At 39.9% G+C, this 27,844-nt stretch overlaps 1 protein-coding gene across 3 annotated transcripts in view; it reads right to left on the bottom strand.

Annotated features, from left to right (window-relative positions):
- SLC24A2 (solute carrier family 24 member 2) overlaps nt 1-27,844 on the bottom strand; it is a 135,313-nt gene that overhangs the window by 49,589 nt on the left and 57,880 nt on the right. For 2 of the 3 annotated variants that reach the window (XM_060237225.1, XM_060237223.1), the window contains exons 3-4: nt 11,632-11,667; nt 10,644-10,752 (exon numbers count right to left, since the gene is read on the bottom strand). In XM_060237225.1, coding sequence (XP_060093208.1) covers nt 10,644-10,752; nt 11,632-11,667 — 145 coding nt within the window. The remainder of the gene's footprint in view (nt 1-10,643; nt 10,753-11,631; nt 11,668-27,844) is intronic. The other variant, XM_060237224.1, reaches the window with a different exon arrangement.

Genomic DNA, 27,844 nt, shown 5'->3' with positions numbered 1-27,844 from the left:
TGAATGTCCAATAGTTGTTTTTCTTTTTCCCTTTTATCTTTATTGTTCAAAGTAATCAACAACCCTCTCATTACTGCTTTATAAGCATCCCAGACCGTCTGGAAGTCAATATCTTCTTTGTCATTTACTTGGAAAAATTCTTTAGTTTCTTTTCCTAGAAAAGTCACTGTTTCTTTGCTCTGTAGCAAATCTTCATTCAATCTCCATCTTCTCAGTCTTTTGGACAATTTTGTAATCCACATTATTGGGTTATGGTCAGCTCCAATTTTAGGTAGGATCTCTATCTTCCTTGTTATAAGGCCTAAATCTTGTTATAAGGCCTAAATCTCATGTCAATTCTAGAAAAAGTCTTATGTCTTGCAGAAAAAAAAGTATAGTCCCTCACTTCAGGATTAAACTTTCTCCATATATCTTCCAAATTTTCTTGTTTAACTAATTCAAAAAAAGACTTTGGCAATTTCCCTTCTTTCCCATCATTTTTTTTCCCCTCCGGATCTATCCAGTGAATTCTGAACTGTTCCATTAAAATCTCCCATTAAGAGTATTTGATCATAAGTCAACTCATCTAACTGTTGTGTAATGTCTTTAAAAAAAGCATCTTTTGCACCGTTAGGTGCATATAGTCCCAATAACAGCGTTTTTTTCCCATTTGATGTTATCTCCACTGCTGCAAATCTTCCATCTTTATCTTTAAACACCAATTTTGGCTCCAAATCTTGTTTAATATAAAAAACTACTCCCCTTTTTTTCTGCTCAGCTAACGAAAAAAATTCCCTTCCCAGTTGCTTGTTCCATAAAAATTTATAATCCTTTTGTTTGATGTGAACTTCTTGCAAACAAATTATATTACAATTTTGCTTCTTAGTCCAATGAAAAGTTGCTCTTCTTTTTTGTGGTGAATTTAGTCCATTAACATTCCAAGACAATAATTTGTAATCCATCATGGTGCAAATTCTTTATTTTCTTCAAAAAATCTCCTCAACTCTCGGGCATTTGTAATTGTGACTCTCTTCCCCTGAAGTTCAAAGCTCAAACCCTCGGGGATTATCCATCTGTACCTTGTGCCATTGTCTTTCAATTTTTCTGTCAACTTTTTGTATGTTCTCCTGTCGTTTATCACTTGTTTAGGTAGCTCCTTCATAATTCTCACTCTGCTACCTCTTACTATCAATGACTCTTCAAAATTTTTCTTCATGATCCTTCCCACCATTTCCTTTGTCATAAATCTTACAACAACATCTCTTGGTAAGTTGTTTTTTTTTTGCATAAAGCAAGTTAACTCTATACATGTGATCATACATGCTTTTGGTCTTATCAGGGTCTTCATCTAAGAATTCTGCAATTATGTTTATTATATATCCTTTCAGATCACCGTTCTCTTCTTCAGGTACTCCGCTCAAGCGTATCTGATTTTCCATTAATTTGCAGTCGTGGATAGTCACTTTTTCTTGAACTTTCAACAAGGTGGTATCATGTATTTTAACTTTCTCTTCCACCTCTTGCACTTTCTTAGCTGTTTCCCCAATTCTATCTTTGAGCTCATCCACTTCCTTTTCAATCACTGTGACAAGTTCTTCCTTCATTTCTTCCATCATTTTCTTAACTCCTTTCATAATTCTGGCTTCCATAGCCTCCATTTGGTCCTGCATTTTTTCTAATGAAAGGGCCCTTGTTCGGGGCTGCCTGGGCTCAGACATTTAAGCCAAAGACAAAGGAATAAAAATACCAAAAATTTCCGTTTCACCAATCTCAGGTTTAACTACCAAATTCAAAAGGTCTAAATTTTCTCTCTTAGTTAAACTTTATTCTGTTTTCTTCTGAGCTTCCCAGGCCCAGATATGAATTTTTTAAGATTTTTTTTCCTTTAAAAAAATGACGAAATTTTTGACCTCACCAATCTGAAATCTGACAGTCAGGTTCAATAGAGTAGGGCTTGCCCTTTCCAGCAAGCCCAATTTCGCTGGTTTCTGAGCCCCCTAGGCCGAGATATTTATCAAAAAAGTCTTCAAAAATTCCAAAATGGCGGCCGCGATTTTTTCTCCTTTAAAAAAATTTTTTTTCCTTTTAAGATCACCCCAGGAGCCCACCAATAATATAGTCAATAGTTCTTGTCTTCTTACCCTTTTTCCAGTTGATTCTGTCAATTTTAAAATCTCAAATCTTTTTAAAAACAATGTTTTAAATTGGACCTCCCAGCAATGGCTGCCGATGTTTCTCTATGGTATAGAGTAGGCTTTTTTTTCTTTACTGCTTCCTGTCTCTGTCACCATCAACTCTCATGGAAATCTCACGATACTTGACGCACTTCCTGTCTTGCCCAGAAGAGATGCAGGTCAGCTCCGATGTATTCCCGTGCAACGTGGCTGTTTTCATTCCAAGAAACTGCAAGGTAGACTAAACAATAATCTCTTTTCAGTTCTTAGCAGTTTTTAGCACTGTCCTTTATATTAAAACAATCCAAACTTCAGCCTTTCCTTCTTCTACTTGCAAGCTTTATATTTTTTCCTTTTTCCCACCTTTAATATGTCCCTTTAGTCTATAACTAGCTCCGGAGTGAAAAGAGAGCTTCTGTACCTTTTTCTCCACTTATCCAAGTTCCACTGGTCTTCCAAAGCTTTAGTTGTTTATAAATGTCCCAGAAGGTTAGGATCTTGACGAGCTTATGCCAAATCAATGACTCTGAAAAGTCTTGCAGACGTTGACTTTTGCAAACTTCCCAAGACTCCTCAAAGCCTCAAAGAAACCCACTACAGGGCTTCTTTTCAGCCAAGGTAAATCTCTTTCCAAAGTTTCTGTGCAAGTCTTGGACCTTTCTCTCACTGAGAAAGGTAGGCAGTGGGCTTTGATTTGCCGTCCACTACCCCGAACAAAACTTTCAGTCTGCTCCCGTTACGAGAGACAACTCAGCTCGGCATTTTCCTTCCCCGGAAGTCTCTCACAGTACAATCTTAAGTGGAGTTACACTCTTATAAGCCTATTGACTTTAGTGGACTCAGAAGAATATAACTCTACTCAAGAATGTAATCTACTTTGCATTTATCAAGAATGGGAGATGGGAGGTTTTATACTTCCTCTGGAAAAAGGATGTATTTTCAAATACCCAAGGAAATACCTTGCTGCAATCACAGATGTTATTCATCCAGTAAGAGTATCTGTTTGCTTAGCAACAACTGAAGTGTCTTTGTATAAAACTCATAAATAGTCATAGCAGTGGTGGTGGTGGTGAGGAAACCCTGCAAATAAATTAGTATTGTTTTTCATGTTTGCCAAGCAATAACATGTTTCTGAAAAGTGGCACCTTCACTTGTTGCTGAGAACCTGCATAACACTGGGAGCTTAGCTTTTTGTATAATATGTTCCTTGATTTAATAGTTAAATGTAAATGATTGTTCAACTGAGGATTTCTTGAATAATTGGATTTATAAACTAAGGACTTGAAAGTTTAGGTCCTAATCAACAGTAAGCAATTCAAGTGTACAAACGCAAAGTGTTGCTGCAAGCAGAGAAATATTACAAGATTTGAAATTTAAAAACTCATCTCTGGTTGTCAGAGTCACCAACATGTATCTGTGTTTCCTCTGACAGAATGTTTCAGTTCAAGGAAGAGGCAGCAGCAATAAATGTTGAATTCTCACCTTCCCCATAGATATCACTTCCCTCCATGCTGTTATCAAAGGTCTGTTGATCTCCAGTAACAAAACTGGGCCCGGGGAGGGGGGGGGGGTCATGGGCTTCAGCAGAAGGGTGAAGCATCAAAGTCCCATTCCATGAAGTCCATTAGTTGCTAGATACACATTGCTATGGGGAAAACTTCATTAAAAAGCACTGGATTCCTTTCTGACTGCAAGCCAAACTGTTGCTGTGGAGATGTTGGATTTGGAGATGTTCTGATGAATTCTAAAGATGAACAAGAATGAAATTCCCAATTCTGATCATTATCATGCTGCCTGACAGAGCTGGACTGATAATATTTGGAGACCTGAATCCCAAGGATAAAAGCAGAGAAACATAAAAACTAAGAATAATGGATCTCATCAGCTGCATATTGTGCATGGGCACAATATTAATTTTCTGAAAGAAAAATGGCTCCAAGTAGAAAATACATTAGTCAGCATCATGGGCTTAGTTGCTTTTTTTAAGTATGATTTATTTTTTTCAAGCAGAGATTCCCTAGGAGCTAGATAAGAGAAGAGATCTGCTTCCTGATCTCTGTAGCAAAAAATCCATCTCAGTTTTTTTAGGTGTCTGTGCAACTGAGAACTTCGATGTTTATATCCCTGAGCAACCATACTTTGAATACAGTGCTGCTACATACATAAGATAGAACAAAGTAACCCATTTTGTTATCTATATTCAAATTAAAGAAACTGAAATATTATTTCTGAAGACAAACTATGAAGCATGTCCTCTTATAAGAGAACAAAAAAATGCTGATATTTCTCCAGAGAGCTTCAAGACTGGAAAGGCAACTGCATCCATCCTCTGAAAATGAATTTAAAAACCATCCTGCAGAAGTTAGCAGGAAAATAAATCTTTGCTATACATACAGAATGATACTGGTTACTTTAAGAATTCCCCAGAAAAAATGTTTTTCTTCACAAAATTCACATCGATAAAAGATTGTCCCTTTTACTTATCTTTCCTTAGAAAATATCAATATTCATTTCTGCAGATAACTGCACTAGATATTTAACTAAAACAGCTTGAGAGAAGTTTCACTGCCTGCTGCGTACACTTAGCACCCCCCCCCCCCCCAATTTCCATATATAACACATCCTCACCAAAATAGTTTGGGATATGTATACATACCAAATAGCAATCCAACTTTCAAACCACTTCAATTGAAGGGCAGAAAAATCTGTATTATCTAATTAATTCCCTCCCTGGATATCCTATGCCACTAATTCAGAGAAATTGATTCTGCAAAACCTGGAGACAGCAAATTAATGGTTTAAATCGAAGAATGGTACACTCTTTTTATCTGGGATGGTTGTCCTCTTCCACTGAGTGCACAGCTTCAGGAGGGGCACACATGGACTGGTGAGGGAGGTAGGAGATACTTGCCTAGCCAGCCAGATCAGCCAAATCAACCCTGGTGATAAATGAGGTGACAGATGTTGCAGTCAGATCACCCTTATGTCCAATAGTTTAAATCAACAGATTTGCTGTTCCAAGGTTTTGCAAAATCATCTTCTCTGAATTAGTGGCATAGGATATTCAGGGAGGGGATTAATAAAACTGGAGGTGTCAAACTCATTAGTTACAAGGGCTGGATCTGACATAAATATCACTTTGTTGGGCTGGGCCATGTGTGCCATAAAATGTAACAAAAGGTACTGAAGATATAAACTTTATAAAGGTGATTTAAGATGCCAAATGGCAATAGCAGGTGAATGACAATTGCAGGCTTAATTGGATTAGTTGTGATAAGCAGAGGGGTAGTAGGCATGGCAATACCAGCAGTGGTAATAGGAAACCTAGGTCTCAATTCCATCCAAGAGGATTCAGTCCAGGAGGATGCAAAGAATAAATGGGCATAACATAAGTCTGACATTAGAAACCACAACATTCAGTTGCTGATTTAAGAGTAGCAGTGCTCTTACAAAAGAATTTCAAAGGGAGATTAGAAAGAAGAGACTGCTGAATTGCAATTGATAATGAACGGGGCTTTTTTGGTAGAAAAAGCCCACCAGGAACTTATTTGCATATTAGGCCACACCCCTGACACCATTATTGTTTCACACAGGGTTTTTTTTAAAGAAAAAGCCCAGCAGGAACTCATTTGCATGTTGGACAATACCCCCTGACACGAAGCCAGCCAGAACTGCGTTTCTGTGTGTTCCTGCTCAAAAAAAGTCCTGATAATGAAGCTCAAGACAATGCATCCTCCAGGACTGAATTGAGACCTAGTTCTCCTATCTCATTACCAATGAGTGCTGTGGCGGAACCGGCCCAATTGTGCCTTCAGACCCGGTCCCGTCTGCTCCCTATTGAGTCGCCAACTCCTGGAGGGAGCTATTTCTCCTCCTGCCCCTTGGGCTCGCTGCCACCACCTGCTCAGTCCCGGGGTTCAGATTGAGAGGAACAGGACTCCCAATCCCCCTCTCCAGCTGTGAGGCCAGGCCTCAAGGTCCTCTGCCACCCTGCACTTGGGTTTCACAGAGACCTCAGCGCTTCTTTGGGGCACCCCTGGAGGATTGGCACCTTATCCAACTGCATGCCTTCCCCCCCCTTCACCTGGGGCCCCCTTCTTAACACAGCGTGGTCTAAAGCGGTCTGGGGATCTAGGTGGTACAGAGATTGACTGCCAGCATTTAAAACAGAAAAAACATTTATTTAAAAGGGAAAAGGATAGGGAAAGAAAAACCAAACAAAAACAGTTGCATCTACAAAATTAGCACAGCACAGCCCAGCACAGCACAGCCCAGCACAGCAAACAGCATAACAAAATAAAGTTGATTATAAACGCATCCGGCTGGCCCTGATCTAAACTTGCCCTGTCTTGTGAAGTACTTACTTAGTCTGCCTGCCTGGAGGCCTCATTTTCCTGAGCAGGCCTCCCCCACAGGCAGGAGCCTCCATTGCTCACCACATGCTCACTCGAGCCCCAGTTCAAATCTGCTTCTCTTCCTGCCTAACACATGCAAGGAACAACAGCACTTCCTGCCTCTCTAGGAGATTTTCCCCCTAGCGTTGTTGGTTTGGCTCTGGAAGGGAGGGGGGGAGTGAGGGGAAGGCTACAAAGCCCTGCTGAGGGATTTACTGACCCCTGCCAAATGAAGCACCACCACTGCCTAAAATGGCGTTTCTCACAAGTGCTATTATCATTTGGCATCTGAAATCACTCCACTCTTCAAAATATAAAGACCAATCCAAGTGTTCCAATTCCTAATTAGGGTCTTTTTGAAAGAAATTAAAATCCAGATAGGAACAAAGAAATCTAATCTTTTTTTGGAAAAACAACTTTCAAAATACGCCAAAATAATGTCTTCAATGTAAATTGTGCATGTCAGAAGAATTCATCCACCCTCCCTCCCTCTGAAGAAGTGTGCTTGCACACAAAAGCTTATACATGGAATAAAACATTGTTGGTCTTAAAGTTGCCATGGAACTCCAGCAACATTCTTCTCTCTCTTTCCTCCCCCTCCCTACCTCCCCAAAAGAAGAGCAGCCCCAGAGAACAAAGCAGTGCTCTGTGTGTGTGTGTGTGTTTGAGAGAGTGTGTCAGTGAGTGAGAGAGAGTGAGAGAGAGAGACTTGTCTTTGTATCTCTCCTGCAAGAAGCAGCTACTGAGCTCTGGGTGGGCGGAGAGAAGGGAGGCTGGAAATAGGAAGTGGGAAGCAAAGAGCCACTGAGAGAGCTGGGGAAAAAGTAAGCTAAGTTGTAGCTGCAGCAACAGCCTTGAAAAAGGAAGCAGAAAAGGAAGTTGCTCAAGAGCTGAATTTGAGCCTTGTGGGGGCTGGATGTTTGATACCCCTGAATTAGACAATATGCATTTTTCTGTAGTGTAGTGGTTAGAATGACAGATTGGGTTAGAACCCCTACTCTGCCATGGAAGCTTGCTGGGTTACTTTGTTCCACCGACACACTCACGGCTTAACCTTCCTTACACAGGGTTGGGGATAAAATGGAAAAGAAAAGAATGATGTAGGCTATTGTGAGTCCCCATTGGGAGAATTAAGTAAATAAATTGTGGGTTTGTTATATGGATAAAAGCACTTAAGAACTAACTAGCTGGCTGCTACAATACAGCATGAATCAGAAAACCTCCTATTTGAATTTCCCCTATGCCAGGAACTCACTAAGTACTTTCAGCCTCAAATTTCCCATCTATCATACTGGAATAATAATCCTGCCCTATTGTATACGTTTGTTGAGGCACATTAATTTATGCATAGTGCTTTGAACACTCTGAAGCATATAAGTGCTGTTATTTGGCATCATTCTTATTAGTTCTCAGCACAGAAACAAATTAGCTGGGAGTACTGGATGGCTCAGTACATATTCCGATGCTTAGTAAATGCCCAGAGGTAAGGCTGGTATTGCTTTAATTGGATGACAATAGTAAAAACATTTTTTAAAAAGGTATTAATGCATGATGTCAGGAAGTATGGCCTAATATACAAATGAGTTCCCGCTGGACTTTTTCTACAAAAAAAAAGCCCTGAGAACATATATAAAACCAAGACAAAAAGTCTATTGAAACTGTATAAATGTTGACTCTTTGGAACATATGTCAAAGACAGGACTAATTTTAAATCAATGATGAGAGAAGATGCTGGACTGTTCCCTATCAGTAAATGATTGGTAGTTATTTTCTGTAGGATATGTAAATGCCATTTGTACAAACATGAAAAGAACTTTTATAAACTGAACAAATGGTCTGGTGTCATTCTCATGAGTGGAGAAGTACACCTTGATCTCTACTGGCTACTTCCACATGTGGTAGTCTTGCTGAATTGTTCATAGATTTTCTTCCTGGGAATTAAGATCACAGGGAGGCCTTTGTGATTGTCCCATCAACCAAAGCAGCTTGTCTAGTGGGTATACAAGAGAGGATCTTTTCAGTGGCATCCCCACCAATTATGGAACAACCTCTCCAAGGAGTTGTACTTTGCTCCCCCAATTTTGATCTTTATAGGGCAACTAAAGACAGTTTTATTAAGGGCTGCATTTAATTTACTGGCAGCCTTAAATTGTGATTTCTCAAATAAACGTATGGAACATTAAATCATTTACTGGCAGCCTTAAATTGGATATCTCAAATAAACGTATGGAACATTAAATCATGTTTATAATGTTCTGGAATGACAAAGCTAAGACAAAAATTTGTCCTTGGGTCTTTTATGAGCTATTGGGAATAATACCTGACTGGTTAGTAGTAGGGTCTATGTTGTTATAACTTATTGCTTATTCTTTTTTTTCTTTTTCTTTTTTAAAAAAAAAGCAAAATTGGTAATTCTGTTAATTTTGATAAAGGGAATGTTATTTGACTGTAGATTTCTATAGCTGTTCAGTTTTAAATATAGCAATGTCTTCTGGATTAGAAGGTCTGGGTAGCAGTAAGGAGATACCCTGGTTTGTTTGTATAATTTATGATGCTGAATCATGCTAATAACATATGGTTTCATTTTTATGTTGAATTGAAGAGAATGACTGGCTTGCATTGTAGCAATTTATTTTGTTTGTTTCACTGAATTGTGAATAAAAACATTATGTATAGCTTGCTTTTCTCACAGATTTATGCTGGGTAGGTATTTTAATTAATTGAGAGTGTATTACCCAATAAGAGGTTTACATTTTGGATATATTTATGTATAAAATAAAATAAATAAAAATAAAAACACATTTAACTGTTATATTTTGTTTTCAGTGGTGTGTATGTTCTTTAATGTTTATTCTGTTTTCCCTTCTTTTCTCATCTTGTAAATATATACAAAATATAAAATAAAAATTGCATTTGAATACTTATGTCAGTTATCAGTAGACAACTTGGTTTGTGCATAACTCTATTCCATCATAGATATCTGTGGATCAGAAAGTATCAACCAATTGTTCACACGGTGATTGAATAGTGGTCTTCCTCTGATAGTGGTGTAGTTTTATCAGCTCCCAGGGAACCTTGACTATTTTTGGTAGTGTATTCAAAACATCACATATACAACTGGTTTGTCTGAACCAAGCCTTGCTGATGCATAGAACAGCTAAGATGTAAGAGGAGCATCCCCCCCCCTTTTCATTGATTAATGTTAACTTGCATGACTGAAAATTAAAAAGAAGATGGGATCTCTGTTTCAGAAAAAAAATCGTAAATACGTTACACTATTAAACTGGAACAAAAAGGTTTTCAAGTGGAACCTGGTTTCCTTGTGTCAACAGCACAAAGTAGTAATGCTTATTCCATGGTTCATGAAGAGCCCACATTTACAACTATCATAAACAGAAAGAGCCACATATATTTCCATCCTAAGCATCCTCAGAAATGCTTGAAGCTTACCTGTTCCTCTGGCAGGAGCTGTTTCAAGGTGGAAATCACCTGCCAACCGCAAGTTTCACCTAGAATGGGCCTTGCCCACTTTCTTGAAAAACACAGGGCAGGTGCTATGTTGAGGAAAATTCTCAGAAGAGCCCAAGTGGCATGGCAAAAACCACATGCGGCTCCCAAGTCACTGAGGATCTCTTTAATTTTTAAAATCACTTAAGTTGGAAATTATCAGGCCTGTTTACATGAGTAGTGTATGACTTCTTCCTTCTTCATATTGTTCTAGAAATTTTACCATTGCAAATACAAGCATTATTGCAGAATGCATGTTTAATGCAGGTACCATCTATGTCATCGGAACATGCACACATGTACACACAAAAGTATCTACATCTATTTATTTAAAACTAGATGGAGGAAGAGTTATAAATTAAGCAGCCCCTATATTAAAACAGGTACTTAAACAAGGGTTTCTGTGCGATGGGCTTTATAAGTGTGCAAGCCTTATGAACAGAAGGCATGCGCTTGCAGGCTTTTGTGATATGGGCCTACAGAAATAGGAGAGAGGAGGCATTAGCTGATGAAGACAATTTTAGGAAGAATTAATCTGAGAGAGACAGAGAAGAGAGTAACGTGGAAGAATAAAAGAAGTTAGTGATACCTTCTGCAAGTGGGTCAAGGGTATGAATCATAAGCTGGAAAATGCTGTTCCTCATTAGACTATTGTGCAAAGATGCAGAACTGCCACCCCGCTGAAGACGCGGCTTAGTCTAAAGGAGAGAAAAAGACAAGAGAAAGAATGATTTTTCTGAAAACAGATCTGCTTCATGCATTATGAGACTGATTTGTACCAAAAACCAAATATTTTCTGCATAAGAGAGACAAAGAAACCTCAACTATCAATTAGATCAGTTTTATAAATAGAATTACAAGTAATTTTATAAGTAGTAGTATTACATGAAAGGCAGTGTTTTGTAGGGGTTACGGTGTAGACCTAGGATCTCATCTGAGAGATCCATGTTCAAATCCCACCTCTGCCAAGGGGTGAGTCACACATTCTGACCCTGATGTTGTGAGGGTAAAACAGAGGAGAGGAGAATGACTGAGGAGACAGGCAGGATATAAATTAAGTAAATAAATAAATATTAATACTTTGGGGAGACAGGCAGGGTATAAATGAAGGAAATAAATAAATATTAATATTTTACAGGTTTCCATAATGCCAGGATGATATATGTTGAGACTCTGGGTCACAATTCGTAGGCCTCATAAAACTATTTTTAATAAAGGAATTACACATAGACATCGGCAGGGTGATAATTTGTACCTGAAATGATTTGAGGAACCTGGATTATTTTGCCCACTATCTTCCAAACATCCAGCAAAATCAGATTATTTCCCAAACCAGAGTTTGCAACTCTAATTGCAAAGTCATTCAGGAAACATTTTGTTGGATATAAAACTTTAGCATTCCATACACATTCATTTCTCACATAACCGACAAATCAAGCAGAATGATGGAATTACTCATTTAAACAACAGAATTCCTTGATTGGCAATAGTAGAAATATGATAGTATGTAACACTTTTAATCTATAATTTTTCAAATGAAAACACCTAGAGATAAAAAGATACAAGTTGCTGCCTACCGTCAGCATCAAATCATCCTTCTCCCCCAAGTGAGACTGCATGAACAGAAAAGGGAAAAAAGACAAAAGAATAGTGGGTGACAGAGCATGCAAACACCTTGAAAATGTGCATTAAGAACAAAAGTGTTGCAACACCATAAAAGTTATGTAGCTCTCTCTAGAGTTTTGAGCCACACTGCTATTTTACAACTCAGAACTTTGCTTGGGCAAATTTTCTAGAAATGGCCATAGAATCATCTAGACTACATCTTAGACATCTTAATTTGCCTCATATTAAGGCTGTAATAAGTAAAGCCATTTGAAGGAATAAGGATGATTTGTCTTGACATTTGAAATTCAGAGTTATATAGCATTATATTCTTTAGACTTGAACAGTCTACCCACTTCCAATTGTAAATGACATGACTTCCAATAATCAATAAATGCACTAAATCATTTTATTGCAATAAATGCAATAAAATCACAGAAACAATAGCAAAAATAGAACCAACCCACAAAACTTCTGGCTCCAGTCCACAACTGCAGACATTTGTTAGCCCAAGAAACTTAATAAACCAAGACCTCTGCGACTTAGCAGAAGATCTGCTAGAACCATCACTGTTGTGTATTATGGGAATGCCCGCTGGAACAGAACTGTTTTGCACATTTGTAGAACCTAACCAGAGAAGGTGGAAGGCTACAGCCATTCTAAACTTTAAAAAATCTTTGTCATTACTGAGGTTGGTGGTAGTGGGAGGTGCTGTTATCACAGCTGACTTATGGCAACTCCATAAAGTTTTCAAGGCAAGAGATGTTCAGGGGTGATTTGCCATTTCCTGCCTCTGTGTTATGCCCCTGGTATTTCTTGGTGGTCTCCCATCCAAATACTAGCCAGGGCTGACCCTGCTTAGCTTCTGAGATCTAATATCATTACGCTAGCCTGGGCTATCTAAGTCTGATGAGTGCTGAGGTTAGACACTATTAATAATTTTGGGATTAAGAGAAGCCAGTGAGCAGAAGGACCATTTCAAATAGGGGGGTCCCAGTTATGAATTTAAAATTTAGATATTATCAGTGATTAGAGTTGCCAGCTCTGTGTTCGGAAATTCCTTGAGAGTTTGGGGGTGGAGCTTCTGGAGGGTGGGATTTGGAGAGGCAAAAGACTTCAGTGGGGTCTAATGCCATAGAGTCCACTTTCCAAAGCAGCCATTTATTTCAGTGGGCATGATCTCTGTTACTTGGAGACCCAATGTAATTCCAGGAGATCTCCAGTCACAATCTGGAGACCAGCAGATCTATCAATGATATCCAAGTCATGTCCACATGTTATTATGGAAACACATATTAGGGGGTGGGATTGTGGCTGCTGGTTCAGTTCCATGTGCACTCAGCAAAACATCTGCACAGAGCTACACATGGAGAAGAATCTATCACTGCACAGGTAAAACTTATGACTTATTATGTCTGCAAATACTGTGGTGAACCTGTGGGGGGCAGTTTATTCTGTCTATCCCAACAGTGATGTCCGCATAGGCTTCTCTAAGAGTAAAGTATAGCAACAAACTTCCCCTTTACTGAAAATGATGGCACTTTGGTGATATCTTTTATCCAACTCTCAGCCTTCCATAGCCATAGTTACCCTTTTCCCAATGAATGTCCACAGTGTAATCCAATGTCATTATTTCCATATATAAACAGCCCTTCAGATCTGACTGTACATATGCTCTGTACAATAGCACCATCCCTTTCAAAAATCTTGGAAGAATTCTGGCATTGAATAATAAATTCAAAGGGTTAGATGCAGAGTTGCTTCTAATGGTTACTCTTTTTTGAGAGTGTTCCATATCAACACCTGGCTTGTGACAGCAGCACTACAAGAAGAATTGGCAATCTTACATGGCACCAGGAATGGCAATCTTACATGGCACCAAAAACTGCAGAGTGTTGGGCTCATTTTCTAACCAGTTGAGGGAGAAAATTGACAGAATTTCAGTTTCAACATGGCTACCTGGTGCAAATGAAAAGTGCACTGGTTTTTCACCAGTCAAATCTGACAGAAAGAGTTGTCAGGATCATCCCAGAAGTTTGCATCACCCTCCAACACACACAGTTCAATAAAAGACATGATCTGGTCTAACTTCAGTCTCACTCCATCTTCGGACAAATTTAAGCAACATACTAGCTCATAAAATGAAAATGTATTTGCTTCATAAAACTAGATATGAAATGTAACATTTATACACCTTTTGTACAGTTTGCTTAATTACTACATTTCCCACTCCAGATCACCAGTGCTACAGTGTATAACACAATCTCCAGGGGAAATTAACCATCTCTGCTTTTTGACATCATGATTAGCTATCTGAAAACTTCTGAGATAGAAGTCCCAGTCTTCAAAGGTTGAACTGAGGCCAAACCAATTATGACACTAACATGACAAGGAAGCGATCCATTTCTTTGCTACAGTAAGCCAAGAGTGAACAGCACCTTAACAATTTGTCTTAATTTAGATTAGAACTTCTTGATGAAGAAAAGTTTATGTGAGAAAAGGCTACCTTTGCTTGTAAAAGAGAGGATCTCCTCCTGTCTCGTGGACTATGATCACTCCTTGTTAAGGATACAGTTCTTGCGTTCCATGCCTTTCAAACACTGATGTGAAACAAATCCCTTTTACAATAGTTTTTGAAACCTCACAATGCAAAAGTTACACTTAACAGGATTTTATTTAAAGAGAAAGCATTCAGAGGTGTATAATTTCATCACTGCCATCATTCAGAGAACACAAGCTGTGTGCAGAAATAGGTTACTGTAAAGAGTGTGCACATAGACACAAATTCCTACTTAGGGCCATTTTCACATGAGTTATCTGCCCCAGGTTCATTGCTGTTGGGGACCAGGTTTTCTTCCTACTTCCTGTAGTGTATTTATGCAACTTTCAGTGTTTCCCTGGCTTTCCCCCAATCTTTCTTAAATATGGTTTATTCCAATTTGGAATAAATCATTTTTTGTATGCTCCATGTTCATTTGAAATGTGTTGCGTCATCCCACCCCCCATCTTCTTTCTATAAGGGTGTGGAATCCAGTCCAGTTTTCTTTTCCATTTCTCTCAGCCACATTCCTGTCAATCAAACAGAGGATAGCTAGAGGCTGGGAAGGAGCAGAGATCAAATGGGACCTGAACTGTTAGATTTTCAATGCCTCTGAACTAAATGCTACCATGTCCCTAACTAATGAACTGTTCCCTCAACACATTCACACATGCCTGTGTGTTGATGCAAATGTACAACCACAAAGGGCTAGGGTAAGTATGCAGCATCTTGATGGGTTTCAGGTATTTGAACCTTATGGCATCCTAGAGCTCCTGACGAGTTTTCAACCAGCTCGCAGAATTCCAGAAAATTTAATGATCCAACTTCAGCATGCCACTGAATATGTCTCTGGCCATTTACTTTGAGGAGATATGTTTGTGTGTAGTGCTATCAAACTGCAACCTGATTATGGCAATCCCTGCAAGGGGCTTTCAAGGCACGTGAGAAGAAGAGGTGGTTGTGATTGCCCTCCTCTTCAGAGTCTTTCAAAGTAGATCCTGCTTAGCCTCTGAGATCTGATGAGATCAGTCTATATCATGCTGCCTTCCCTCTCTTGCAGATATAAGGGGGAGGAAAATTGCAAAAGCCTTGGAGGTGTGTGTGCGGGGGAGAGATACCAACTTCTGGTGGCTGGAGTTTGCAAACTGTGGGGAAACCTTCCATGTGGAAGGCCCTTTGCTGCTGCACTTTATCAGCCATGCTGGCAATAGGGAAACCACACAAGTCTGGTGTGTGTGTCTATGTGCACATAAATACCTCTCACACTCACACCCAGATCATATTGTTTGCATTGAGAAAGGTATTGCATTCTGCTTGTGGAGTTGCACGTATACACACACACAGCAACTGTGACATCTTTAATCATCAGTGACATGATGCAAAAATTGCACACTGTCCTCCTCTAGTGATCGTCACTAGACAATTTTTCTGTTAAACTTTGTCATTTTACAGTGAGATCTGGACAGTTTGAACAGCCCTAGTTGTCCACAAGACATTTTGTGGGGTCTTACAAAGCTTCCTTATACTAAATGTGTCTGAATTTTTCTAGAACTACTTTCTTTAACAACCCACATGATACAATTATAAGGGAAGGCAAATCCACACCTGTATAGCAAGGACCATTTATTTATTTATTTATTTGCATTTATATCCCGCCCTCTCCGCAAGCGGACTCAGGGCGGCTTACAGTATCATAAAAACAATCAATTCCATAAAACATATAAAACCATAATACATTTATCAGTTTAAAACTATTACGCTATTAAAACGACCATGGAGTTTGAAAGTGCCATATAAATATAAGAAGCTTACAATGCTGTCATAAACAGTCTGACACCCTTCTAAGTTCACTGACTTAGACCTTAACTAATTTAGCACTGCCCTAGTGACAAACATTCTCAAGAGAATGCGTAATGTATGAAAAACTCCCATTCCCAGTCACAAAGGTCAAAGGATACATTAACTTTGTGACCAAACTCAGGAGAAAGAATGGCTGACAGAGGATAAAAGAAATTTATCCATCCTGCACTCAAAACTCTGATTCAGACTTTTTGAAGAAAAACACTAGTGTGGTGTTGTTAGTAATTAACATGCACAAGGACACAGATACACAAACACACTAGCTTGCAGTTTCCAACTGCAGCTAAAGGACTGAGATTCCTACACAGCTGAGCTGGAAAAAAAAATTGGGCTCCAGGAAGACACTTGAAGTCAGGCTTGACAACAGTTAGTTACATAGGTCAATGAGTCGCTCAGTATAGGACAATTTCATATGTATCCAACTAAAATAGATCTTACGCCAATAGTAACTAACTAAAGATCCCAGCCAAACACCACTTCCTTCCACATCTTATCCCAACCACTGAAAGCCAATCAAGCCATGGGGGTTTGTATCCTTACCACTCTATTCAGCCAAGTTGAAGTGTTCCTTCAATGAAACAGCCTCTTCCTTTAGTTTAGAGGAAGGCTTCCTTATGCCATGGGTACCCTTAAAGCCAGTATTTACTTCATTTATATCCCTCTTCCCCCCCACCAACCAGGGGTGGAATTCTAACAGGAGCTCCTTTGCATATTAGGCCACACATCCTGATGTAGCCAATCCTCCAAGAGCTTACAAGGCTCTTTTTTGTAATCTCTTGGAGGATTGACTACATCAGAGGGTGTGACCTAATATGCAGAGGAGCTCCTGCTAGAATTCCACCCCTGCCCCCAATGGTGACCCAAAGTGGCTTACAACATTCTTTCCTTTTATCCTCACAAAAACCCTGTGAGGTAGGCTAGGCTGAGGGTGTGTGACTGGCCCAAGGTCACCCCACAAGCCTTCCATGGGATAGTAGAGATGTGAACCTGGATCTCCCAGATCCTAATCCAACACTCCATGTTGGTGGAAATTCTGTTGCTGTATATACAGGCAATATTTTACACGGAGAGATTACATTTGCCCTCCCAGTGGTAATCATGGTTTAGAAGTATTTGGCTTTCAGTCAAACTTTGATGAGTTCAGTTCATTGCCTATCAGTGTTTCTAGATATTATTTGCTATCAACAAGGGATACTGAGCATTCCTGTCACAGAATAATTTTTTTGGAAGCAGTGCTCTTTTCCTTTAACTCACAAGCTTTTGATGCATTTCATGACTGGCCACTTGTACTGTGATTGGAATGTATTATTCTTTGTAGGACATCTAGTACTGAACAGTGTGTATAAGATGAAGAAGGGTAGCTGTGATAATCTGTCTTTAGCAGTAGAAAACAAGAGCGCAGTAGCACCATAAAGATTAGCAAAATGTGTGGCAGGGTATGAACTTTCATGAGTCACTGCTCCCTTCTTCAGATACCTGTGCTTCTTCAGTGCGTATAAGGAATTACCTTTGAGACCTACATTGGCATATGCCTATGAGACAATGACAGTGCAATGGGCTATACAGCCCTATTTAATCAATCACAAAATGGCTACAGGAGAAACATCATCTAGCATAGGAATACATCAGCATTCTTTACCTTTTTACTCTTAAGATGGCAGACTTTTCTTAGCAAATACTTGCAGAGATTCCTAAAGTCATATATTGCTGGATGATAGGGTTGCCAAACTCCATGTTGGGACTGGGGTTTTTCCAGAATTACAACTGATCTCCAGACTTCAAACATCAGTTGCCCTGAAGCCACTGGCAGCTTCAGAGTGTGGAATTTATGGCATCACACATCCCCATTCAGCTCCCCTCCCCAAACTTTGCTGGTTCCAAGCTCTAGCTTGAAATCTCCATGAATTTCCCACTCTATATGAGCCCTGCTAAAAAGAAAAAAAATTGAGATGTGGAAAGCAAATTAAAATAAGTGGAATCTACCTTTATGCAATGAGCTCAGAATCAGAACAAATTATTTCGAAAACAATTTTACTGATTTCAGAAGGTTCTGTGCTTAGGACAGTAATGGAAAGATCAGTCAACTTTTGTTGTTGTTGACCAATGTGCTAAAGCAGTTGTGCTTTGAATTAATACAACTGATTTCAAAGAATTCCAAATTTATATGATCATGGTACAAGGCTCAAATCCTATGCACCCTTACTTGGAGGTAAACCCCATTGAAAACATGAGGACAAATAGTTTCAAGTAAATAGGTTTAGGTTCAGTGTGAACATATATGAACATATGAAGCTGCCTTATACTGAATCAGACCGTTGGTCCATCAAAGTCAGTATTGTCTACTCAGACTGGCAGCGGCTCTCCAGGGTCTCAAGCTGAGGTTTTTCACACCTATTTGCCTGGACCCTTTTTGGGAGATGCCGGGGATTGAACCTGGGACCTTCTGCTTACCAAGCAGATGCTCTACCACTGAGACACCGTCCCTCCCCTACTCAGTACACTTGTCAAGTTCCAAGTCTCTTCCTAATGCCTGATCAGTTCTCAACTCTGAAGGTTATGTTCATCAAATATTAAAATCTGTACACATTTGTATTATATTTTTAAAAATTCATCAGGGGGAGACACATATATTCCTTTCAGACTAGCAAAAACAAGATATGGTGAAATAATTCCAAGATGACATGTAGAACATAATTATTTTTAACACTGCTGCTGTAGTCATTCATATTACCTCCATGTGACATTTATTCAGAAAGATGACTTTCCCTCACATTGCTATTGCCATGGGAATGCACTATAATGGCAGCTTGTTTGCCAGTTAATCAGAGTGAAGCACATAAAACCTGAACAACAAGTTCTTCATTACAGATAAAATGTTTCACTCCTACTGGGGACAGCAGCATTGTCTCATCTAATTACATCTGGCACTTTATCAGATGTGAGCTCCCAAGCAGGAGAGAGAATTGCCTTTCAACATTGACTGGACTTGCCATTGTGTTTTCCCCCCTTAGATCTTCCCCCACCCTTTTAGCCAAGAAGTGTTTATTTAAAAATATTTATATCCTGCTTGCCTTGAAAATGGTAATCATTCCAAGTGGTTTCCATACATATTCTAAGTAAAAATCACAACCCAAGAAATATTAAAATCATTCCATCAACAAATACACAGAACACCAAAAACCGTTATTATCAGGACCAAAGAACATAAACAACAACAAACAGTGAACTACCTCAAAGGCCTTATAAAAAGTTCAGTCTTTCAGCGTTATCTGAATGCCAGCAAAGATAGTGCGATTGCTTGCCCTTCTTTGGGCTGATTTTAGGGGAATAAAGCCATTACTTAGAAAGTTTAAGTTCAAATAGGAACAGTCATCACTTTTCCTAGGCATTGGGACTACCATAATCTCCTGCTGTGATGTGTGAAGGGCTCACATCAGAACAGGCAGCCCAACAAGTACACTGGTAGCTAATGCAGAAATCACTAATATGACTTAACCAACCATTTTTGAATTTACAAGCTCCTGCCAAAACCATGGCAGCTGCATTCTGCACTGATTAAAGTTTCTGAGTTTTGCTCAAGAAAAGCTCTATATAAAGTGCATGACAGTACTCTAGCCTCATGCTTACAGTAGCTTGGATAGGCAGTGCTAGACCATCTGAATCCAGGAGGGGGCACGATTTCCAAGTAAGATGCAACTGAAAGAAGAGCTACCTAGCAACTATGGCAACCCTCTTCTCCATCTGCAAGGCAATTCCAGGAATAACTGTTAATTCTTGCCACCAAGATAGAAAATAGTGCAGTACAAAGCTATTTCATATTTATAACTAATGATGCTAATAAGTTTCTTCCTAATACCTGATCAGTTCTCAGTTCTGAGGGCTATGTTCACCAAATATTACATGTGCTTAAATTCTGTATGCATTTGTATGTTATATTAAAATATACCCAGTCGTGCTTAAAGACACTTATTATAAAAAGATGTATGATATACACACAGTAAAACCCTAAGAAAAACCCTGCTGGACCAGAGATCCATTTAACTCAGCTTCCTGCTCCTAAGGAGTCCCCACCAGATGACTCTGGGAAGCCTACAAGTAGGGAAGGAAGGCAACAGCCTGCCTCTCTTACTGTTTTCTCCCAGGAACTGGTTTCAGAGGTACATCCCTTTGAATATGATATCTGTCCACCACGATTAACAGCTCTCATATCCTCCATGAATGTGTATCGCTCCCATCTATGCTATGGCAGGGATGTGGAATGATATGGTATAGCCAGGGCTTTTTTCTGTAGCAGGAATTCCTTTGAATATTAGGCCACACAACCCCGATATAGCCAATCCTCCTGGAGCTTACAGCAGGCCTTGTACTAAGAGCCCTATAAGCTCCTGGAGGATTGGGTACATCAGGGGCGTGTGGCCTAATATGCAAAGGAGTATAGCCTGATCTTGGAAGGAAGGTCAGTACTTGAATGAGGGAGCACCAAGGAAGACTTTGCAGAAGAAAGCTTAATCACTTGCCTTGAAAACCCTATGGGGTCATCACAAATCAGTGGCAACTTGACAGCACTTCACACACACAAACCATTGCTATCACCTTTCCGTGAAGGACCAGTGGCAGTGGGTTCCAGAAGTTAATTATGTATTGTGTGAGATAATTTATTTTCTCTCTCTTGAATCTACTGCTCAGCAACATTACTGGTAATGAAAAATGCCATCAAATCATAGCTGACTAATAGCAATCCCATTTTTAAGGCAAAGTGCTTTGCCATTGCCTGCTTGCTTTCACATAGTAACCCTTGGGTTCCATGGTGGTCTCCCATCCAAGTATTAACCAGGGATGACCCTGCTTAGCTTCCAAGGTCTGATGAAATCAGCCCAGGCTGGCCTATCCAAGCCAGAACCTTCAGTTTCACTGGATGAACTTAAATTCCAGAGTTAGGAGAAAGAGAGAATGAGCTTTCTACTTCCTCCATGCTTCATTTTATAAACATCCATCATGTTGTACCTTTCTATTTTCAGTGTTTCTAAGTTCTTTAGACATTCCTTGTAGGAAAGATTCTCCAACTTGATAAACATTGTGTTTGCTCTTTTCTGCACTTTTTCTATCTCTGTGACACCCTTTGTTGCAATTGGGAGTGATCAGAAATATACATCACTTTCAAATGTAGCAGCAAAGAAGATCACTCAATTCCAGTTCATATTACTAAGTTAAATAGCAATGGTTCCAGTACAGCTCCATAGGGGATCCCACTGTTTGTTTCCTTAATTTACTTATACTACGTATTTCCTGCAGTTACTAATCTAAAAAAAGACATATCCTGTTATCCCATGACTGACAAAATTCCTCAAAAGTCTTTGGCGAGGGACAATGTTAAAAGGTTTTTGGAAGTTCAAGCATATAATATCTACCTGATTATCCTTATCCATAATGAACTAATCATAGGACCAACTCACTGGGTAATGACAGAGTACCTGGGAATGGCACACATCTGAGGGTTATTAAAGAATTAAAAAGTGAAAATGCTGGCCTCCAAACAAAACATATGCAGTTTCTTACTAAAACTGATCTCCTGTCCCAGAAGACTGGAAGTAGCTAATATAAAACCAATTTTTAAAAAGGGATTCAAAGAGGAGCCAGGATTCCAAGTTAAGTCTGAAATCCCTAAAAGACTGTCTGTTCTTGATAAACTGGTGGAAAGCACTATTAAAGATTTACATTATATATTTCTTCAGCAGGAATGCTCTCTCTCTCTGTACATATATATATATATACACACATACACACACACAGAGTATGTCACAGAAGTGAGTACACCGCCTCACATTTTGTAAATATTTATCTTTTCATGTGACAACACTGAAGAAATGACATTAGGCTACAATGTAAAGTAGTGAGTCTACAGCTTGTATAACAGTGTAAATGTGCTGTCCCCTCAAAATTACGCAACACACAGCCATTAATGTCTAAACTGCTGGCAACAAAAGTGAGTACACCCCTAAGTGATAATGTCCAAATGGGGCCAAGTAGCCGTTTCCCCTCCCTGGTGTCATGTGACTCATTAGTGGTACAAGGTATCAGGTGTGAAGGGGGAGCAGATTATCGCTCTCACTCCCTCGTACTGGTCACTGGAAGTTCCACATGGCACCTCATGGTAATGAACTCTCTGAGGATCTGAAAAAACAAATTGTTGCTCTACATAAAGATGGCCTAGGCTATAAGAAGATTGCCAAGACCCTGAAACTGAGCTGCAGCACGGTGGCCAAGACCATACAGCGGTTTAACAGGACAGGTACCACTCAGAACAGGCCTCACCATGGTCAACCAAAGAAGTTGAGTGCCTGTGCTCAGCGTCATATCCAGAGGTTGGCTTTGGGAAATAGACATATGAGTGCTGCCAGCATTGCTACAGAGGCTGAAGGGGCGGGCGGGGGGGGTCAGCCTGTCAGTGCTCAGACCATACGGCGCATGCTACATCAAATTGTTCTGCAGGGCTGTCGTCCCAGAAGGAAGCCTCTTCTAAAGATGATGCACAAGAAAGCCCGCAAATGGTTTGCTGCAGACAAGCAGACTAAGGACATGGATTTCTGGAACCATGTCCTGTGGTCCGATGAGACCAAGATAAACTTATTTGGTTCAGATGGTGTCAAGCGTGTGTGGCGGCAACCAGGTGAAGAGTACAAAGACAAGTGTGTCTTGCCTACCATCAAGCATGGTGGTTAGAATGTCATGGTGTGGGGCTGCATGAGTGCTGCCGGCACTGGGGAGCTACAGTTCATTGAGGGAACCATGAATGCCAACATGTACTGTGACATACTGAAGCAGAGCATGATCCCCTCCCTTCGGAGACTGGGCCGCAGGGCGGTATTCCAATACGATAATGACCCCAAACACACCTCCAAAATGACCACTGCCTTGGTAAAGAAGCTGAGGGTAAAGGTGATGGATGGACCAAGCATGTCTCCAGACCTAAACCCTATTGAGCATCTGTGGGATATCCTGAAATGGAAGGTGGAGGTGCGCAAGGTCTCTAACATCCACCAGCAGCGTGGCATCGTCATGGAGGAGTGGAAGAGGACTCCAGTGGCAACCTGTGAAGCTCTGGTGAACTCTATGCCCAAGAGGGTTAAGGCAGTGCCGGAAAATAATGGTGGCCACACAAAATATTGACACTTTGGGCCCCATTTGGACATTATCACTTAGGGGTGTACTCACTTTTGTTGCCAGAAGTTTTGACATTAATGGTTGTGTGTTGCATAATTCTGAGGGGACAGCACATTTACACTGTTATACAAGCTGCAGACTCACTACTTTACATTGTAGCCAAGTGTCATTTCTTGAGTATTGTCACATGAAAAGATATACTTAAATATTTATGCATAGTGAGGGAATGTACTCACTTCTGTGACATACTGTGTGTATACATCAGTCCTACTGAGGAAATCAGTATGGTATTTGCAAAGAAATTTCCTACCTCACAAACCTTTGCAGGTTTTTTTAGTATGAGCCCTAAAATTTCATCTAATTTCTCTAACTAGCCCAGTTCTTTAACAACCCTTCCTGAAAATAGCAGTTCTGATACTTCCCACAGAGAAGACTGCTATAAATGATTCATTCAGCTTCTCTGCAACACCCTGTTGTTCTTTAGCAATCCTTCAATTCCCCCAGAAATTGATCTTAAAGCCACAGAATTATTTCATGCCAAGTACAAAGGATTCCATACCCAGAATTACATCCTAACCATGTTCTTCGGCCAGCAGAAATGAGAGAGGTGATTTTCACACATCCCTCCCTTTGTATCCATTGATGGGAATTCAATGATGTATCTAGGCACAATTGCAGGGACTAGAAAGCAGCAATATAGGAGGAGAGAAGTTCACTGAATCACTCCCATTGCTCAGCTCATGCTAGATACAATATAGGCCATAATGAGGCCTCTCACTGCATCACCACTACACTCCAGTATGCTACACTGGAGGCCACTCTTGAAGCTGCCCTGTATATCAGGAACTGCTTGTTGGATGGAAACTTTTTTGGGGGGGAGGTGTCTCTGCTCATATGCTATGGTTGCTTGCAACCAAAATTGTAGAAAATAAAAATATATTGCAAAATTGAATATGATCTGATTATGTAACTGTGCAAACCCTACTCATCTAAACCCCACATAAGTTAACAAATAAAAGATTATTTGCATGAAGGTTCAGGCTTTAATAGGGCTGCCAGCCTCCAGGTGGAGTCTGGAGATCTCCCACTTTTACAACTGATCTCCAGCTGGCAGAGATAAGCTCCCCTGGAGAGAATGGCTGCTTTGAAGAATGGACTCTATGGCATTGGACCATGCTGAGCCCCCTCCCCTCCCCAAACCCCACCCTCTTCTGGCTCCATCCCCAAAGTATCCAGGTATTTTCTAACACAGACTTGGCAACCCTAGGCTTTAAGAGCAAATACATTATAAACTGACAAGGGGTTGTGAGAATAATAATCTTCAAATGCTATTAGAACCTAGGAATAGGATGGTAATAAAGTAGAACGTTTTAATCTGGGTGCAAGGGAGTTGTTCATCATTCTCCTTTTTTTGTGACGTAAAGGCTAGGAGGACCTCCTTTGTGCTCCAACACCAAACAGTACAATATTAAGAGTTGGGCAATGCAGTCCTGAAGGCTGGCTTGGCAGAGGTAGCCAGTTGCCAATATAATAGTGGCATTGCTGGTCCAATCCCTATGGGAAATCAGCAGAGGGGAGGGGAACAAAACACTCCCCTCCACAAGGCACAGGACTGTATTGTGAGCACACTGTAGTCCATAGGAAATCTGGCAACACCCGACAATTAGGCAGTGGCATCCAATGGTGTCTCTCTGAGTTGCACACACAGCCAACCACTGCCTGCTGATGCAGCCACTGCCTCTTCACACCAATCACCCTTCCCCCGAGTGCCAGAGGACAGAGAAAAAAGACACAGTGACAGCACAACCCCAATAAAGAAATGTGACATGGGCATCCCCCTATTACCCATATCACGTGCGGTGCACAGGGTGCCCACCTGGCCAGCTTGCAAGTGTCTGACTAGCAGCAAACATACCTGTTTCTCCAAGATATGCTGGTGTAGCAGGTGGTCAGCTCCCTGAACACCCCCCCCCCGAGGATTGCACTATAACTGTGCAATCATCTGCAGCATTATTCCAGTTTAAGTACCACTGAAACTAATAGACTTAGGCTACAGTAACTTTGCATATGATTACACTTGGACAGCACCATCCTAAGCAGAGTTATACCCAATTGACTTCAGTGGTCTTTAAAGGGTGTAACTCTGCTTAGGCTGGCAATGTAAAACTGCTAAAATGAAGACAGCTTAATCAGTGATGAAAAAAAGAGTGCTTGTCATCTTTTCAGTTTTTCTTTCATAGAAGTGCAGAAAGAAAATGTTGCATGACTAAGAACTTTGATCTCCAAAGAATGCAACTGTTATCAATCTTCAGCCGTACTCTATGCTTTATTCCATATATATCCACTCAGTACAAACTGTCTTTCCTGTGGTGTTCATATGACCTACTTCTCTGTGCAGCCCATCAGCTATCATTCAAACAAATTATTCTATTATCACCTGATCCTAAACATAAGAGCTGATATGTATGCTGAGTCATGTATCACGGGTGAGTCACCATGCTGTGTGGGACTCTTCTGCGAGAATAGTTGCTGGGATGTCCCTTAACTGCTGCTGCCAGGCAGCTGTATTATTTCTGCCCATGAAATATCTGCTGTCATCTGAAGCAGAGCAGTTATAAAACAAGAGAAGTCCTAATCAAAAGCATTTAGGTGCAACAGGTACCCCACATTAAATTTAAAGAAAACATTCATTTACAAGCCTTGGCATACCTAAATGAAGGCTATCAATGCTGGGATAACTTCTGTGTGGAGCCTCAGGGAACCAATGTCACGCATGGTAGGCAGTGCAAGGTTCCATGGACCATTAAGTCTTATTCCACAAAAAGCCATTCCATATAGAGTATAAACATTAAAGACATGAGCAATTCATTCATAAAATAATTTGGTCAGTTAATGCATAGCCCCTATTGTCAAGTATATCAAATCCTGCTACTTTAACATTATCCTCCTAATCAGGGTTTTGTTTGTAGCAGGAACTCCTTTGCATATTAGGCCACACCTCCCTGATGTAGTCAATCCTCCAAGAGCTTACAGGGCTCTTAGTACAGGGCCTACTCTAAGCTCCAGGAGGACTGGCTACATCAGGGGTGTGTGACCTAATAAGCAAAGGAGTTTCCCTACTACAAAAAAAGCCCTGCTCCTTATCTTTAAAGACTGAGCAAATTATTCTTATTACATCCAAAGGAGATGATAATAACCACATTACAATGGAACCAAACAATAATGTTTTGTATGTCTCCAGCTACAAAGAGGATTCGGTTCCATAGCTAAACACGAAAGGAACAGGGCAATATCTGAAATTATCACTACAGCTATAAAGTCAAACAGGAAACAGAATGGGGATTTTTCTAAGCATTCAACCAGCTTTCTATAAAGCCAGGGGTCTACACACTGTGGACGAGCTCAGTAGCCAAGCATTATTTTCTGCTAGCCAGATGTAAACTCCAATATCATCAAAACCTTACATGCCAAGTACAAAGGATTCCATACCCAATTCCTGTAACACAATTCTTGCTAGTAGACTTTATATTAATTGTATTTATTGAAGGAAAATTTGAACTTTTTGTTTTAACAGCCCTTGACATACTGTAATCCAAGATGCATTTCTACAGATAGCATCTACAGGATGCCGCCACGCTACTATATAGTTAAATGATTTTATCTTAATTTTGTCTACATGGGTTGTTAGTTCTTAACACTATAAAGACTAAGTCCAAGTAATAAGCCAACTTTTGCTTAATCCAAAATGTACAGGTTTTTTTTTAATTTTCAGTTTATCAGTTTCAGTTTTATATCAGTTTTTCCTGTTTTTCAGCTGCTGAGAACTAAGATACATGTGCTTTGGTACAGGGTGTTGGATGCTATGGACTTTTTTCATTAAAGGTGGCACCTTCATCCAGAATAAAGTAACTTCCCTGGTAGCACCTTTATCCAGTACAAGGTAACTTCCCCTGATACACCTTGCATCAGAAGAAGGTGCTATTATTAGCAGACAAATATGTAGATTCCAGCCCATGGCATGCAGAAGCTTCTAATAGCCTTTATGATATTACTTTTATTAACAATTATATTTGTATTTTCATTTGAACCAAACTAAGGCACTTATACATTATATTACATTAATACACTAGATTAATATATGTCAAATACAATTTTGTGTCCTAATAAATGTACTTTTATGCTCTTAAAGCAGTACAGTGCATTTAGGCTTGAGAAAATACAAGATTTTGCATATTTTAAGAAGGTTTGAATAAAGAAAAGGCAAGATGCAGTCTAGACTGGCAAGCTGGAAAATGGCTACTTAAAAGGAACAGGAATGATCCCCCTCTATAGAAAACTTGTGTCTACAAACATAAAAAGTTTCCAAACAGGAAGGAAATTCCCAGATTTTCTGACAGCACCATCCATTTCTCTCCTAATATGTTCACTCTAAATGTATTTCCTGTAAGATTAAAGGTACAGCCTATCAGAACTGGTATAGCCCTTCAAGACTTTGAACTGAGATGCTTACGGTCTATTATTTTCAATGCTATAAAACCTTCTCAACCAACATAAAAGCTATACCATACCATACCAAACCTTTAATGGCATAATAGATTCAGATAAAAATACACAGAATATAAAAA

The sequence above is a fragment of the Heteronotia binoei genome, chromosome 4 (genome assembly GCF_032191835.1).
Source record: "Heteronotia binoei isolate CCM8104 ecotype False Entrance Well chromosome 4, APGP_CSIRO_Hbin_v1, whole genome shotgun sequence".
Taxonomy (NCBI): domain Eukaryota; kingdom Metazoa; phylum Chordata; class Lepidosauria; order Squamata; family Gekkonidae; genus Heteronotia; species Heteronotia binoei.
This window is presented reverse-complemented; position numbering and strand designations above follow the sequence as displayed.